At 40.5% G+C, this 19,692-nt stretch overlaps 1 protein-coding gene across 1 annotated transcript in view; it reads left to right on the top strand.

The window, feature by feature from the left end:
- Window positions 1-8,617: 8,617 nt before the first annotated feature.
- si:dkey-33c9.6 (active breakpoint cluster region-related protein) overlaps window positions 8,618-19,692 on the top strand; it is a 31,640-nt gene continuing 20,565 nt past the window's right edge. The window contains exons 1-7 of the mRNA XM_062993297.1: window positions 8,618-8,669; window positions 10,285-10,394; window positions 15,452-15,556; window positions 17,923-18,126; window positions 18,220-18,327; window positions 18,460-18,514; window positions 18,594-18,646. Of these exons, the coding sequence (XP_062849367.1) occupies window positions 8,618-8,669; window positions 10,285-10,394; window positions 15,452-15,556; window positions 17,923-18,126; window positions 18,220-18,327; window positions 18,460-18,514; window positions 18,594-18,646 (687 nt within the window). The remainder of the gene's footprint in view (window positions 8,670-10,284; window positions 10,395-15,451; window positions 15,557-17,922; window positions 18,127-18,219; window positions 18,328-18,459; window positions 18,515-18,593; window positions 18,647-19,692) is intronic.

Below are 19,692 nucleotides of genomic sequence, written 5' to 3'. Positions count from 1 at the left end.
GACACATTACTAACACACACTGATACATTACTAACACACACAGACACGATACTAACACACAGCGATACACCACTAACACACACGATACACCACTAACACACACCGACACACCACTAACACACACCGACACACCACTAACACACACGATACACCACTAACACACACCGACACACCACTAACACACACCGATACACCACTAACACACACCGACACACCACTAACACACACCGACACACCACTAACACACACCGATACACCACTAACACACACCGACACACCACTAACACACACCGACACACCACTAACACACACGATACACCACTAACACACACCGACACACCACTAACACACACCGATACACCACTAACACACACAGATACATCACTAACACACACAGACACATCACTAAAACACACCGACACATCACTAACACACACAGACACATTACTAACACACACCGACACATTACTAACACACACTGATACATTACTAACACACACAGACACATTACTAACACACACAGACACACCACTAACACACACAGATACACCACTAACACACACCGACACATTACTAACACACACCGACACATTACTAACACACACTGATACATTACTAACACACACCGACACATTACTAACACACACTGATACATTACTAACACACACCGACACACCACTAACACACACCGACACATTACTAACACACACCGACACATTACTAACACACACTGATACATTACTAACACACACCGACACATTACTAACACACACTGATACATTACTAACACACACCGACACGATACTAACACACACTGATACATTACTAACACACACAGACACATTACTAACACACACTGATACATTACTAACACACACAGACACATTACTAACACACACTGATACATTACTAACACACACCGACACATTACTAACACACACTGATACATTACTAACACACACCGACACATTACTAACACACACTGATACATTACTAACACACACAGATACACCACTAACACACACCGACACATTACTAACACACACTGATACATTACTAACACACACTGATACATTACTAACACACACTGATACATTATTAACACACAGACACATTACTAACACACACTGATACATTACTAACACACACAGACACATTACTAACACACACCGACACATTACTAACACACGCTGATACATTACTAACACACACCGACACATTACTAACACACACCGACACATTACTAACACACACTGATACATTACTAACACACACTGATACATTACTAACACACACAGACACATTACTAACACACTGATACATTACTAACACACACTGATACATCACTAACACACACAGACACATCACTAACACACACCGACACATCACTAACACACACCGACACATCACTAACACACACCGACACATCACTAACACACACCGACACATTACTAACACACACCGACACATTACTGACACACACAGATACACCACTAACACACACAGACACATTACTAACCACACACCGACACATTACTAACACACACAGACACATTATTAACACACACCGACACACCACTAACACACACAGATACACCACTAACACACACCGACACATTACTAACACACACCGACACATTACTAACACACACCGACACACCACTAACACACACAGATACACCACTAACACACACCGACACATTACTAACACACACCGACACATTACTAACACACACTGATACATTACTAACACACACAGATACATCACTAACACACACCGACACATTACTAACACACACTGATACATTATTAACACACAGACACATTACTAACACACACTGATACATTACTAACACACACAGACACATTACTAACACACACCGACACATTACTAAAACACGCTGATACATTACTAACACACACCGACACATTACTAACACACACTGATACATTACTAACACACACTGATACATTACTAACACACACAGACACATTACTAACACACACTGATACATTACTAACACACACAGACACATTACTAACACACACCGACACATTACTAACACACACTGATACATTACGAACACACACCGACACATCACTAACACACACCGACACATTACTGACACACACAGATACACCACTAACACACAGACACATTACTAACACACACCGACACATTACTGACACACACAGATACACCACTAACACACACAGACACATTACTAACACACACCGACACATTACTAACACACACTGATACATTACTAACACACACAGACACGATACTAACACACAGCGATACACCACTAACACACACGATACACCACTAACACACACCGACACACCACTAACACACACCGACACACCACTAACACACACGATACACCACTAACACACACCGACACACCACTAACACACACCGATACACCACTAACACACACCGACACACCACTAACACACACCGACACACCACTAACACACACCGATACACCACTAACACACACCGACACACCACTAACACACACCGACACACCACTAACACACACGATACACCACTAACACACACCGACACACCACTAACACACACCGATACACCACTAACACACACAGATACATCACTAACACACACAGACACATCACTAAAACACACCGACACATCACTAACACACACAGACACATTACTAACACACACCGACACATTACTAACACACACTGATACATTACTAACACACACAGACACATTACTAACACACACAGACACACCACTAACACACACAGATACACCACTAACACACACCGACACATTACTAACACACACCGACACATTACTAACACACACTGATACATTACTAACACACACCGACACATTACTAACACACACTGATACATTACTAACACACACCGACACACCACTAACACACACCGACACATTACTAACACACACCGACACATTACTAACACACACTGATACATTACTAACACACACCGACACATTACTAACACACACTGATACATTACTAACACACACCGACACGATACTAACACACACTGATACATTACTAACACACACAGACACATTACTAACACACACTGATACATTACTAACACACACAGACACATTACTAACACACACTGATACATTACTAACACACACCGACACATTACTAACACACACTGATACATTACTAACACACACCGACACATTACTAACACACACTGATACATTACTAACACACACCGACACATCACTAACACACACCGACACATTACTAACACACACCGACACATTACTAACACACACTGATACATTACTAACACACACAGACACATTACTAACACACACCGACACACCACTAACACACACAGATACACCACTAACACACACCGACACATTACTAACACACACCGACACATTACTAACACACACTGATACATTACTAACACACACAGATACACCACTAACACACACCGACACATTACTAACACACACTGATACATTACTAACACACACTGATACATTACTAACACACACTGATACATTATTAACACACAGACACATTACTAACACACACTGATACATTACTAACACACACAGACACATTACTAACACACACCGACACATTACTAACACACGCTGATACATTACTAACACACACCGACACATTACTAACACACACCGACACATTACTAACACACACTGATACATTACTAACACACACTGATACATTACTAACACACACAGACACATTACTAACACACTGATACATTACTAACACACACTGATACATCACTAACACACACAGACACATCACTAACACACACCGACACATCACTAACACACACCGACACATCACTAACACACACCGACACATCACTAACACACACCGACACATTACTAACACACACCGACACATTACTGACACACACAGATACACCACTAACACACACAGACACATTACTAACCACACACCGACACATTACTAACACACACAGACACATTATTAACACACACCGACACACCACTAACACACACAGATACACCACTAACACACACCGACACATTACTAACACACACCGACACATTACTAACACACACCGACACACCACTAACACACACAGATACACCACTAACACACACCGACACATTACTAACACACACCGACACATTACTAACACACACTGATACATTACTAACACACACAGATACATCACTAACACACACCGACACATTACTAACACACACTGATACATTATTAACACACAGACACATTACTAACACACACTGATACATTACTAACACACACAGACACATTACTAACACACACCGACACATTACTAAAACACGCTGATACATTACTAACACACACCGACACATTACTAACACACACTGATACATTACTAACACACACTGATACATTACTAACACACACAGACACATTACTAACACACACTGATACATTACTAACACACACAGACACATTACTAACACACACCGACACATTACTAACACACACTGATACATTACGAACACACACCGACACATCACTAACACACACCGACACATTACTGACACACACAGATACACCACTAACACACAGACACATTACTAACACACACCGACACATTACTGACACACACAGATACACCACTAACACACACAGACACATTACTAACACACACCGACACATTACTAACACACACTGACACATCACTAACACACACCGACACATTACTGACACACACAGATACACCACTAACACACACAGATACACCACTAACACACACAGACACATTACTAACACACACCGACACACCACTAACACACACAGATACACCACTAACACACACCGACACATTACTAACACACACCGACATATTACTAACACACACTGATACATTACTAACACACACAGATACACCACTAACACACACCGACACATTACTAACACACACTGATACATTACTAACACACACTGATACATTATTAACACACAGACACATTACTAACACACACTGATACATTACTAACACACACAGACACATTACTAACACACACCGACACATTACTAACACACGCTGATACATTACTAACACACACAGACACATTACTAACACACACCGACACATTACTAACACACACAGATACACCACTAACACACAGACACATTACTAACACACACCGACACATTACTAACACACACCGACACATTACTAACACACACCGACACATTACTAAAACACACCGACACATTACTAACACACACTGATACATTACTAACACACACTGATACATTACTAACACACACAGACACATTACTAACACACACTGATACATTACTAACACACACTGATACATTACTAACACACACAGACACATTACTAACACACACCGACACATTACTAACACACACTGATACATTACTAACACACACCGACACATCACTAACACACACCGACACATTACTAACACACACCGACACATTACTAACACACACTGATACATTACTAACACACAGACACATTATTAACACACACCGACACATTACTAACACACACTGATACATTACTAACACACAGACACATTATTAACACACACCGACACACCACTAACACACACAGATACACCAATAACACACACCGACACATTACTAACACACACCGACACATTACTAACACACATTGATACATTACTAACACCCACAGATACACCACTAACACACACCGACACATTACTAACACACACTGATACATTACTAACACACACTGATACATTATTAACACACAGACACATTACTAACACACACTGATACATTACTAACACACACAGACACATTACTAACACACACCGACACATTACTAACACACGCTGATACATTACTAACACACACCGACACACCACTAACACACACCGACACATTACTAACACACACTGATACATTACTAACACACACTGATACATTACTAACACACACAGACACATTACTAACACACACTGATACATTACTAACACACACAGACACATTACTAACACACACCGATACACCACTAACACACACCGACACATTACTAACACACACTGATACATTACTAACACACACCGATACACCACTAACACACACCGACACGTTACTAACACACACCGATACACCACTAACACACACCGACACATCACTAACACACACCGACACATTACTGACACACACAGATACACCACTAACACACACAGATACACCACTAACACACACAGACACATTACTAACACACACAGATACATTACTGACACACACAGATACACCACTAACACACACAGATACACCACTAACACACACAGATACACCACTAACACACACAGACACATTACTAACACACACAGATACATTACTGACACACACAGATACACCACTAACACACACAGATACACCACTAACACACACAGACACATTACTGACACACACAGATACACCACTAACACACACAGATACACCACTAACACACACAGATACATTACTAACACACACAGACACATTACAAACACACACCGATACACCACTAACACACACCGACACATCACTGACACACACAGATACACCACTAACACACACCGACACATCACTAACACACACCGACACATTACTGACACACACAGATACACCACTAACACACACAGATACACCACTAACACACACAGACACATTACAAACACACACCGACAGGGGCGTAGCACCAAATTCTGGGCCCTATGCACAAGCAGTGCCCATGGGCCCCCCTCACCCCAGCAATAGTTAAAAGTAAAAGTTAAAATTGGTGTAAATACTTTTACTTGGGTAGGCTCGGTATGCTACGTCTGGAGTATTATTCTTGTTTACATTGGCTGTAATTGTGTAAATGAATTTGCAAGCAAATTGGACGGTCTATAGTCATTTTATAATATCAAAAGAGTGAACAAATCACAGAATCTTGATTTAATGCATTTTCCAACATGTCCTAACTTTTCTGGAAATGACATATGTTACTCAAAATATATGGTTTTTAAACAGTCTTTACTTTTGCTTGTAAATGCAGATTTTTCAAAAGTCCAGATTAAATTGTATCTGGTAACTTTATTTTTAATTACCCAAACAAATTGCCATTTACTAGTAACCGTTCTACCAAAAAACTTTAAAGTTATAAAAATACATTTAAAATAAAATTAATTAATTTAGAATGATAAAATGTATCCTCTATGTACTATGATGAACACTAGATGGCAGGGTTTACCTTGTCTACATCATTATATACTGTAGTTTTGGAACTAAATAAAAAAACTTACTGAATTACTAAAAGCATACTGAATTACACTGTTCGAATCTGAAAAATAAGACATAGCCATATAATGTCTACAAAATAAGTACATATACCAGAAACTTTTCTCCAAAGAAACTTTTAACTGTGACCAAAACAATGCAAGCAATTGAGGGTAAAGGACCTGGCCCAAGGCCATGGTTGGACTTTCCATAAATAGCTTTCAATAAATAGTAAAAATCCTTGTTTGTTTGTTTGTTTATTAGAATTATAACGTCATGTTTTACACTTTTGGTTACATTCATGACAGGAACGGTTACTCATTACACAAGGTTCATCAGTTCACAGCGTTATATCGAACACAGTCATTGACAATTTAGTGTCTCCAATTCACCTCACTTGCATGTCTTTGGACTGTGGGAGGAAACCGGAGCACCCGGAGGAAACCCACTCAGACACGGAGAGAACATGCAAACTCCACACAGGAAGGGATCGAACCCAGGACCTTCTTGCTGTGAGGCGACAGTGCTACCCACTTAGCCACCGTGTTGCCCCTAGTGAAGTTCCTTAACCACTAAGCTAACAGTACCCCCATTTAAAAGAAAAGTTAATAATAGCTAAACCTGTTAATGCTCTTTAGCCAATCTTCCTCTATTCCATTAATGTCACACTAGTATTCGTTACTTTTCAATATGTAAATGGTTTCAGGTGCACCAGTCACTGTTTACTTGTTCGTACCACACCCATTGCTAACTGCTGTTTAAATTATATAAAATAAATGATTTGCTTTTAATTTTGTGGCAGTTTCGGGAAGAACTTTTGTTGTTACAGCATGACTGTGCCCTTGTGTACAAAGAGAATGACCTGTGCTCAGCTCAACCCTGAAATGTGTGAATTGAATGACCTGTCATGATTTGGTGCTGAATATGTTCCTTTCTTGATTTTAGGACCTAGAGCTACAGTAACATTGATAAGAATTAAGCAGTAACTGAAATTAAATGAATACATTTTGACTAGGAAAATAAACAAATATTTTAGGTAATTCGGGTGCTTTTGTTGTGGCGACCCTGATTGGGTTTCCTTTTTCAGTAAATAAACTTCCTTATGCATTGTCCAAAATTTGGCAATAAGTGGAAGCCCTGTATGGCCAGCCTTTCTCTCTCTTACACTTGTTCTCTTTTTTTTCTGACTGGTTACAGAAACAGGAAGAAAAAACGTTATTATGTTGGTGTGCTGGAAGTAGTAAGCACGTTAATCTTGACTGACATTTTTAGATAGTTTAATTCACTGTCACTCACTCACAGGCTCACTCACACACACTTTGCAGCTGCTGATGGAGCTTTATGAAGAAGCATTGCAGTATCTCTTATCCTATGGTATAGCAGGTATGTTGATGGTTTTAATGACTATTTTTACATATATGGGAATTTTCTATATTGCACTATTGTTTTACTATGGTTTAAAGTAGTACTTAGTACATAACTAGCTGTTATGTAAACTTGTACAGCCTTACTGTAGTGTGTTATATGGATACTATGTAATGTAGTGTAGTGTAGTGTAGTAACTACTATGCTTTTATGGTGTATTGTGGTAAGAATTACCTATTGCATTTTCACAATTTCATTACAAATCATATGATCTTCCAAAAATCTGCATATGCTGATAACAGTCTGGATGGTCCTGGATGGTATTTGGTCCAGAGCACACAGCGTCCATTTCTTCCAAAAAGATCTGGAATACTGATTCATCTGACCACAGTACTAGTTGACCAGACAAAACATTCAATATTTCAGGTTCACACTGTCTGTAATGAAATAAAAGTCAAATTAAATGTACAAAACACTGCATTTTTTATTTGCATCTTTACACAGTCCCAATATTTTCTGATTTGGGGTTGTATTTACTATATTCCTTGCACACGTTTGAGCTGGCATGGACTTCAAAAGTTTGTGCCAAGTCTATGCAATAGGGCAGTGTTAGCTCAGTGGTGAAGATACTATTTACCATTGCCAAGTTGCCACTGTTGGGCCCTAAACAAGGCCCTTCCTTGCCACAGTCGCCCTTGGCTTGCTCAACAGGGGTTTTTGTATCTGTTGGTCCTGGATTTTGTAAAGTTGCTTTGAGACAATGTCTATTGTAAAAAGCGCTATATAAATAAAGTTGACTTGACTTGACTTAACCCTTCATTGCTCAAATTGTAAGTCACTTTGGATAAAGCAGATGCTCAAGAGTAGGCAAAATACACCCAGACTTGGATAATCATTGATTTATTGTTTTTACTTGTTTGCCTTAATGAGAAGTGATTTAAAGACTCATACTTCTCCTTTCAGACCACTTCTGTCTCTCTGAACAAAGCTTTATATATTGTTATCCTATGGTGTGGCCTGATTATTGTTTGGATGAAAAGTTTCAGTTTTGGCAAATAATTTTAGAATGGAATGTACTGCTCCCTTAGAAACTTTGACACCGAAAAGGTCCCTCTTTTATTTTATTTTCCTTATGGTGGGTCTGGCTCCACCAGAAAACACATAGCGCAAAGAAGGAATACCCTGGACAAGGTACCAATCCATTGCAGGGCTTCAACCACCACCCCTTCCACAGACATAGCCAATCATGTCTGTGTAGATGCCTGGCTGGCTGATAGCACTGCTGAGATTTTAACCTGGATTTCAGCAGTGGTGGGCTAGCATAATACACTGGTGCGACATCTGAGCACCTGACATATTTCACATTTGCTGAATTCTGACATTCTACAGAGTGTATGTATTAAGTGCTTAAACAAGACAGTAGTAGCCTAGTGGGTAAATCTTGGGCTATCAACTGAAAGGTTGAGAGTTAGAATCCCAGCTCTGCCATGCAGCCACTGTTAGTCCCTTAAGCAAGGCCCTTAACCCTCTCTGCTCCAGGGGTGCCATCTGATGGCTGACCCTGCACTCTGACCTCTGAGGCATTCTATTATTCTAAATAATATTATATCTTATAATATCTTTTGTTTTGGAGTGTTGGAAGAAAAGATTGTAAGTACAGAATTCTCTCAAGAAGTGTTTGAGGATGAGACAGAATGGACTCCCAATGGCACAGAGGACATCCCAGCACTTCCAGACACACCAGTAAGTCAATGTCAAATATTCACTCCAATTAAGACCATAGCTATTATAAAAGTGGGCAAGTGTTGGATTTACCCGAAATCAACATTTAGGTCATCATCTGGCATTGTATAGGCTGCGTCACTGACATGGAGGCATTTATTGGAATTTTGAAGAGACACATGCTGCCAGCAAGGAGACTTTTTTCCCGGGAAGTCCATGATTATTTCAACAAAACAATACCAAGCCTCATTTTGTGCAAGCTACAACAGTGTGGCTTCGATAACACAATGTGTGTGTTTTTGACCAACCTGCAGTCTAGAGCCTTGTCCTATTGAAAATTTATTTATTATCACAAAGATGAAAATCAGACAATGGTCTTGTATCAAGAGGGAATTGGAAAAAATGTGTGTTGTGGATTATTATTATACTCTTGTATCCTTAGCCTTGGCCATTGCTCTGCACAGCCATTCACATATGCAAGTAGTCATCTGACTTAGTATTAGTTGTCACGAATGAGGGTTAAGGCGGAAGGGGCGGACACACACGCAGAGATGCAACAAACTAATAATTTATTAGTAACAAAAGTTAATCACAAGAGCTAAACACAACAGCTAGTAACATAGCTAGTAACAAGAGCTAAACAAGAGCTAAACAAGAGCTAGTAACATAGCGAGTGACGAGAGCTAAACACAAGAGCTAGTAACATCCTGGAGCTAGGAACAACCTGGAGCTAGGAATAATAGCAAGGAACATGACTAAACTAGAGCTAGGAACATGACTAAACAAGAGCTAGGAACATCCTGGAGCTAGGAACAACCTGGAGCTAGGAACAATAGCAAGGAACATGACTAAACAAGAGCTAGGAACATGACTAAACAAGAGCTAGGAACAACCTGGAGCTAGTAAACTAGAGCTAGGAACATGACTAAACAAGAGCTAGGAACAACCTGGAGCTAGTAAACTAGAGCTAGGAACATGGCTTAACAAGAGCTAGGAACATGGCTAAACAAGAGCTAGGAACATGGCTAAACAAGAGCTAGGAACATGGCTAAACAAGAGCTAGGAACATGGCTAAACAAGAGCTAGGAACATGGCTAAACAGGAGCTAGGAACATGGCTAAACTAGAGCTAGGAACATGGCTAAACAAGAGCTAGGAACATCCTGGAGCTAGGAACAACCTGGAGCTAGGAATAATAGCAAGGAACATGACTAAACTAGAGCTAGGAACATCCTGGAGCTAGGAACAACCTGGAGCTAGGAATAATAGCAAGAAACATGACTAAACTACAGCTAGGAACATGGCTAAACAAGAGCTAGGAACATGGCTAAACAAGAGCTAGGAACATGGCTAAACAAGAGCTAGGAACATGGCTAAACTAGAGCTAGGAACATGGCTAAACAAGAGCTAGGAACATGGCTAAACTAGAGCTAGGAACATGGCTAAACTAGAGCTAGGAACATGGCTAAACAAGAGCTAGGAACATCCTGGAGCTAGGAACAACCTGGAGCTAGGAATAATAGCAAGGAACATGGCTAAACTAGAGCTAGGAACACGGCTAAACTAGAGCTAGGAACACGGCTAAACTAGAGCTAGGAACACGGCTAAACTAGAGCTAGGAACACGGCTAAACTAGAGCTAGGAACACGGCTAAACTAGAGCTAGGAACACGGCTAAACTAGAGCTAGGAACACGGCTAAACTAGAGCTAGGAACACGACTACACTAGAGCTAGGAACACGACTACACTAGAGCTAGGAACACGACTACACTAGAGCTAGGAACACGGCTAAACTAGAGCTAGGAACACGACTAAACTAGAGCTAGGAACACGACTACACTAGAGCTAGGAACACGACTACACTAGAGCTAGGAACACGACTACACTAGAGCTAGGAACACGACTACACTAGAGCTAGGAACACGGCTAAACTAGAGCTAGGAACACGGCTAAACTAGAGCTAAGAACACGGCTAAACTAGAGCTAGGAACACGGCTAAACTAGAGCTAGGAACACGGCTAAACTAGAGCTAGGAACACGGCTAAACTAGAGCTAGGAACACGACTAAACTAGAGCTAGGAACACGACTAAACTAGAGCTGGGAACACGGCTAAACTAGAGCTGGGAACACGACTAAACTAGAGCTAGGAACACGACTAAACTAGAGCTGGGAACACGACTAAACTAGAGCTGGGAACACGGCTAAACTAGAGCTAGGAACACGGCTAAACTAGAGCTGGGAACACGGCTAAACTAGAGCTAGGAACACGACTAAACTAGAGCTAGGAACACGACTAAACTAGAGCTAGGAACACGGCTAAACTAGAGCTAGGAACACGACTAAACTAGAGCTGGGAACACGACTAAACTAGAGCTAGGAACACGACTAAACTAGAGCTAGGAACACGACTAAACTAGAGCTAGGAACACGACTAAACTAGAGCTGGGAACACGGCTAAACTAGAGCTGGGAACACGACTAAACTAGAGCTAGGAACACGACTAAACTAGAGCTGGGAACACGGCTAAACTAGAGCTAGGAACACGACTAAACTAGAGCTGGGAACACGGCTAAACTAGAGCTAGGAACACGGCTTAACTAGAGCTAGATACACGACTAAACTAGAGCTAGGAACACGACTAAACTAGAGCTAGGAACACGACTAAACTAGAGCTGGGAACACGACTAAACTAGAGCTAGGAACACGACTAAACTAGAGCTGGGAACACGGCTAAACTAGAGCTAGATACACGACTAAACTAGAGCTAGGAACACGACTAAACTAGAGCTGGGAACACGGCTAAACTAGAGCTAGGAACACGACTAAACTAGAGCTGGGAACACGGCTAAACTAGAGCTAGGAACACGGCTAAACTAGAGCTGGGAACACGGCTAAACTAGAGCTAGGAACACGACTAAACTAGAGCTAGGAACACGACTAAACTAGAGCTAGGAACACGACTAAACTAGAGCTGGGAACACGACTAAACTAGAGCTGGGAACACGACTAAACTAGAGCTAGGAACACGACTAAACTAGAGCTAGGAACACGACTAAACTAGAGCTGGGAACACGGCTAAACTAGAGCTGGGAACACGACTAAACTAGAGCTGGGAACACGGCTAAACTAGAGCTAGGAACACGACTAAACTAGAGCTGGGGACACGGCTAAACTAGAGCTAGGAACACGGCTAAACTAGAGCTGGGAACACGACTAAACTAGAGCTAGGAACACGACTAAACTAGAGCTAGGAACACGACTAAACTAGAGCTAGGAACACGACTAAACTAGAGCTGGGAACACGGCTAAACTAGAGCTGGGAACACGACTAAACTAGAGCTGGGAACACGGCTAAACTAGAGCTAGGAACACGACTAAACTAGAGCTGGGGACACGGCTAAACTAGAGCTAGGAACACGGCTAAACTAGAGCTGGGAACACGGCTAAACTAGAGCTAGGAACACGACTAAACTAGAGCTGGGAACACGGCTAAACTAGAGCTAGGAACACGACTAAACTAGAGCTAGGAACACGACTAAACTAGAGCTGGGAACACGACTAAACTAGAGCTAGGAACACGACTAAACTAGAGCTGGGAACACGGCTAAACTAGAGCTAGGAACACGACTAAACTAGAGCTGGGAACACGGCTAAACTAGAGCTGGGAACACGGCTAAACTAGAGCTAGGAACACGACTAAACTAGAGCTGGGAACATGGCTAAACTAGAGCTAGGAACACGACTAAACTAGAGCTAGGAACACGACTAAACTAGAGCTGGGAACACGGCTAAACTAGAGCTAGGAACACGACTAAACTAGAGCTAGGAACACGACTAAACTAGAGCTGGGAACACGACTAAACTAGAGCTAGGAACACGACTAAACTAGAGCTGGGAACACGGCTAAACTAGAGCTAGGAACACGACTAAACTAGAGCTAGGAACACGACTAAACTAGAGCTGGGAACACGGCTAAACTAGAGCTAGGAACACGACTAAACTAGAGCTAGGAACACGACTAAACTAGAGCTAGGAACACGACTAAACTAGAGCTAGGAACACGACTAAACTAGAGCTAGGAACACGACTAAACTAGAGCTAGGAACACGGCTAAACTAGAGCTAGGAACACGACTAAACTAGAGCTAGGAACACGGCTAAACTAGAGCTAGGAACACGACTAAACTAGAGCTAGGAACACGACTAAACTAGAGCTGGGAACACGGCTAAACTAGAGCTAGGAACACGACTAAACTAGAGCTAGGAACACGACTAAACTAGAGCTAGGAACACGACTAAACTAGAGCTAGGAACACGACTAAACTAGAGCTAGGAACACGGCTAAACTAGAGCTAGGAACACGGCTAAACTAGAGCTAGGAACACGGCTAAACTAGAGCTAGGAACACGACTAAACAAGAACTAGGAACACGGCTAAACTAGAGCTAGGAACATGACTAAACTAGAGCTAGATACATGAGTTAACATGACGAGAGAGACCAGAGACCCACAGAGCCAATAGTCCAATAGTTCCCAAAGTCTGCACAAAAGTTGCCTCCTTAAATAAGGAGCAGCTGGAGATAAATAGTCCACATGAACCAATCAGGGTGTGGCAGGAGAGGCAGGAGAGTGTGTGCTGGTGAGGGGCGTGGCACACAGCAGCACAAAGAGGGTTCAAGTGTGACATTAGTATTAGTATTACTTCTGCACTACTATACCAATATTTCATTATTTTATTAAAATAAGATATCCAGAAAACATAATAGCCCAGAATTTTTGTAACACCTAGTGTGTAATAAGAATCTTAAACAATATTTAAGACACATCGCCATCTCTTTACAGCACATACTGCTATCTTTACATCACATAAATGCAAACATGGCAGACTCCTTTGCTAAATGGCTAGCATCTCAAAATCATATGGTATAAAATCACAGTTTTGTGCTGCAGTTTATCTTATTACTACTAGAGCCAAAACTTTACCCTGTGCTCTCTTGATACTGCACTGAATCTTATCTGCATTCAATATTTTATGGTTAAATTAATACTTGATGTTTAAAGTGATGCCTTGTTGTTTCAGATTTGTAAAACCCCAGAAGACATGTTAGAAAAGAGACTGCTGGTACTCAAGGAGATTTTGATTAGTGAGGAGACCTATCTTAATGAGCTGGAAACCCTTCTAATGGTAACACACACCAACAAATAATCGTCCATGTTTATGTACATGTTCAATGTCTCTAGCTGCTATTATTATGTATTAAATATGTTGAGTTTTATTTGTGGGTGGCACGATGGATCGGTGGGTTAGCACTGTCGCCTGACAGCAAGAAGGTTCTCCGGGAGCACCGGTTTCCTCCCACAGTCCAAAGACATGCAGTCAGGTTATTTGGAGACACTGAATTGCCCTATAGAAGAATGGCTGTGTGTATGTGTGTGTCTGTCTGCCCTGCGAAGGACTGGCGCCCCGTCCAGGGTGTTACTGTGTGCCTTGCGCCCATTGAAAAGCTGGGATAGGCTCCAGCACCCCCCACAACCCTAATTGGATAAGCGGTTAAGAAAGGGAGTGAGTGAGTTTTATTTGTGTGTTTTTATGGACTATGACATTTGCTGGGACAAAGTCTTGGGTTATTAATTGAGCAACATGTTCTAAAACGTCATTTCACTTTGTAGCATGGTTTCAGAATGTCTTGTTAGTGATGATGTCTTAAAGCACAAAGTAAATAGAAGAGTGGCTTCTTTTCACAGGTTGGAATCAAAACCCAGTGTCACATTGTCACAAATGAAACAAAAAAGAATGTGTTACAATCATTCAGTCACATAAAGATAACTGCAAAAATAAATAGTGTCTGGAGTTTGGTGCAGAAAAACATGTTTTTATGGACCTGGCTTTATGTGCACAGTCACAGTCGTGCTGGAACAGGAGACAGGAAAGGACCTTCCCAAAACTGTTGCCATAAAAAGCATTTTATTTTATATTTGTCATATAACTGTGATTTCATACAGCTGTAAGCAACTTAATGCATAGAAGCGTTGTCCACATTCTTTTGGCCACATAGTATAATATATAATATAAGTACAATTGACCTCACCTATATATTACAGGTTTTTTAAACATGCAGTGATATTTTCATGTATACAAAGAAAACTGCTCTACAGAATCGCTCTTCCACTTACACTTAGAGCAGCGAATTCACCTTCTGCATTTTTGTGATGTGGGAGCAATAGAAGCAACCTATGCAGAAACATGCCAAACATCTTAACTACAGTGAGTCGAATTCGAATCTCAAGGTTAAGGGTTCCCCTTGACCCTTGTACTGTGTGCAATTATATGAATGTATTTTTAATGATTTGCAAATAAGTGTCTATAGATGTATTTTATTTCATGCCGTTTGTTTCTTAATGTCTTTTGTTACCTACAGCAGCTCATAAGCAGAATTAAGGAAACTGTTCTTCCCCTTTTAGTAGGACGTGGTAAAACTTTGGTTTTACCCATTCAAAGTAAAAAGAGAAGTACGAAGCATTTCATGCTGTGCAAGCTTATGGTGACAACTGACTACATTGGTCTCAATAAAGACATTTTACTTAGCTACATTTATACAGAGTTAAATATGTAGGTTTGAGAAAATAATGTCACTGGTGAGACACTCTCAAGTGAGAGAGTGTGTGTGTAAGAGAGAGAGGGCGAGAGCGAGGACAAGATGCCTATTAAAAAGTAAGTATGCATAAAAAGAGGTGTTCATTCTTTTTGAGACATCACAGGAAGTTCTATTACCACGTTATTGACCCGCCTTGTGCATCATGGAGTCCGATCATGAATTCCTTGCTTGTTAGGTGATCTTCTTATGGCTGCCACTGTAACATTTGTTCCAGTCTTCATCAGGTTATCCTGTAAATCCTTTGGAGCAGCACAAGGGTTTTTCATTGTTCTAAAGGGATTGCTGATGGCGTTGGACACAATTTTGAGCTTTCTCCCATGTCCAAGTAGGTTTGCTGCTCTAAAATAAGTTTGGAACTCCTGGACAGTACTTCCAGTGGTGTCTTTATGATAGTTCAAAGGAGATACAAAATTGTCCATGACTAAGTTTGAGATTAAACTTGTGAACTGATGAATCTTGTGTAACGAGTAACTATCATTTCTGTCATGAATGTAACCGAACATGAAAATCCTAAACATTAAACATTAAAATCCTACGTTAAAATCCAACATTAAAATCGGAGTGTCATTTGTGCCTTATAGGGACATAACATGTCACTGATGTACAAAGGGGCCGTACCGTGGAGTGCCTTAAATACAAAGAGTAAAATTTTAAATTGGACCCTATATTTGATGGGGAGCCAATGTAGGGAGGCCATGACAGGTGTAATGTGTTCACGTTTTCTCGTACCAGTAAGCAGTCTAGCGGCGGCATTTTATATATACTTACATATACTTTTATATGTACTTTATATGCTTAAAACTTTTTTTCTTTACAAGGTTTTTTTCATTTACATTGAATGTGTCTCTGGCTGCAAAACATTTCTTTTACATTTTCTCTGTCTCTGTCCATCTAGCCAATGAAGGCTCTCCGTGCCTCAGCTGGTACATCTCAGCCTGTATTGTCCATCGAGCAGGTCCAGACAGTGTTCTACCAGCTTCCAGAGCTCCGAGAGCTTCACACCGAGTTCCACAGCAGCCTCAGAGCTAAACTGCAGTCATGTTTGGAACAGGACCTTTATGTGCAGCAGTTATCTGTGGGAGACATCTTCCTCAGATTTGTGAGTTTGTTTTATCTTAATTTAATGATTTAATAATGTCCTTAATGAGCAATAGTAATATAACATGTCATGTTGTTGTCATGTAATGCACAGGTAAGCCAGCTAGGAGTGTACAGAGGATTTATTGATAACTATGAGAGTGCTGTTCAGATAGTGAAGAAATGCACCCAGTCAGACCCACGATTCCGAACGCTAGCCCAGGTCTGTATGCTGCTTATCACTTTGAGTGTGTGGGTGTATGTGTGTGTCTGTAAATTTTTTTTTAATAATCAGGTTTGCGGTAATCAGATGTTCCTCCAAAGAAATGATGATTTTTGTTACTTCCCTGTATAGAGCATGAAGTCCACCAAAGGGTCTGACAGCTCACGAAATATGTACACCTTTGAAGGTGAGGAAACTGCACACTAAAACAAGGCCTTTATTTATGTTTGGTTTTGTTTTCATTTAAATGTGTTTTCCTTCTACAGCTCTGCTCTACAAGCCTCTGGACAGAGTGACCAAGACTACTTTAGTGCTGCATGTAAGACAGAAGCATTTGTTTCATATTCTATGTAATATTTCACCATAAAAAATTTTATTACTAGTTTTGAATGTTTGATCATGTAACAGTCAGTTTTGAGTGTCACATTTTTAAAGTTTCAAAATAAATCCAAAATTCAGTTCATTTCAAAGCTGTTCAGTGATGCTGAGGTCAGGGCTCTGTGCGAGCCACTGGAATTTATTTCAACCAAGCTGTTCTTTATGTCCTTATAGAGCTCGCTTTGTACACAGGGGCACAGTCATGCTGGAACAAGAAAAGGGCCTTCCCTAAACTGTTTCTACAAAGTTGAAAGCATATAATTTCCTTTATATAATTGATTTATTGCACCTGTTAGAAATTGTTGTGGCTAAAACACAAGTTTAATAATTAGAAGAACAAAGAATTTTGTTTATATAGTGAATGGTTTAAATAGAACAACCTGACGTGAACTGCAGAATAGTGAGTATGGGTGTGTTCGAAAACCTAGAGAGCTGCCTTGCTGTCTTTCTGCCTACATAGGCAGCTGCCTAAGTAGAGAGAATTCTAATAAGTCATTGACTTATATAGCAGGTTATTCGAACGCACTACTTAGACAGCGATTCCATCGGTTTTCACTTACTAAGCTAACACAGTTAGCCTCATGCCATTCAAACCATTTTATTTTGGGAGCGCTCGTAGGATGTCATAAAATGCTGTCTATGTAGAGAGCTCACTAGGTTTTCGAACACACCCCAAGAGTATTTAAAACGTTTTTTTTAAAGACTGTCAGTGCTAACTTGTGTTCATTGTAATGCAATACCATTATTACTCTTTTCCAAAAAGCATTACATCTCAGCTGCTTAGCACTCATAGACAAATGTTTTATTCCTCCCTAATTATTAATGATTTTCTATAAAAACTTTACAATACTAAACAAATTACCCACATCCCATTTTCAATTATGGAAATACTTAAAATTCCCATGTTTTAAATGGAAAATACATATTTTAAACTTCATATGACTAAATGAAACCTATTATTTTACTTTCTTGCATATATGGCCAGAA

This window comes from Trichomycterus rosablanca, chromosome 4 (genome assembly GCF_030014385.1).
Source record: "Trichomycterus rosablanca isolate fTriRos1 chromosome 4, fTriRos1.hap1, whole genome shotgun sequence".
Lineage (NCBI taxonomy): Eukaryota > Metazoa > Chordata > Actinopteri > Siluriformes > Trichomycteridae > Trichomycterus > Trichomycterus rosablanca.
The sequence above is the reverse complement of the archived record's forward strand: the minus strand, read 5'-3'. Positions and strand labels throughout refer to the sequence as shown.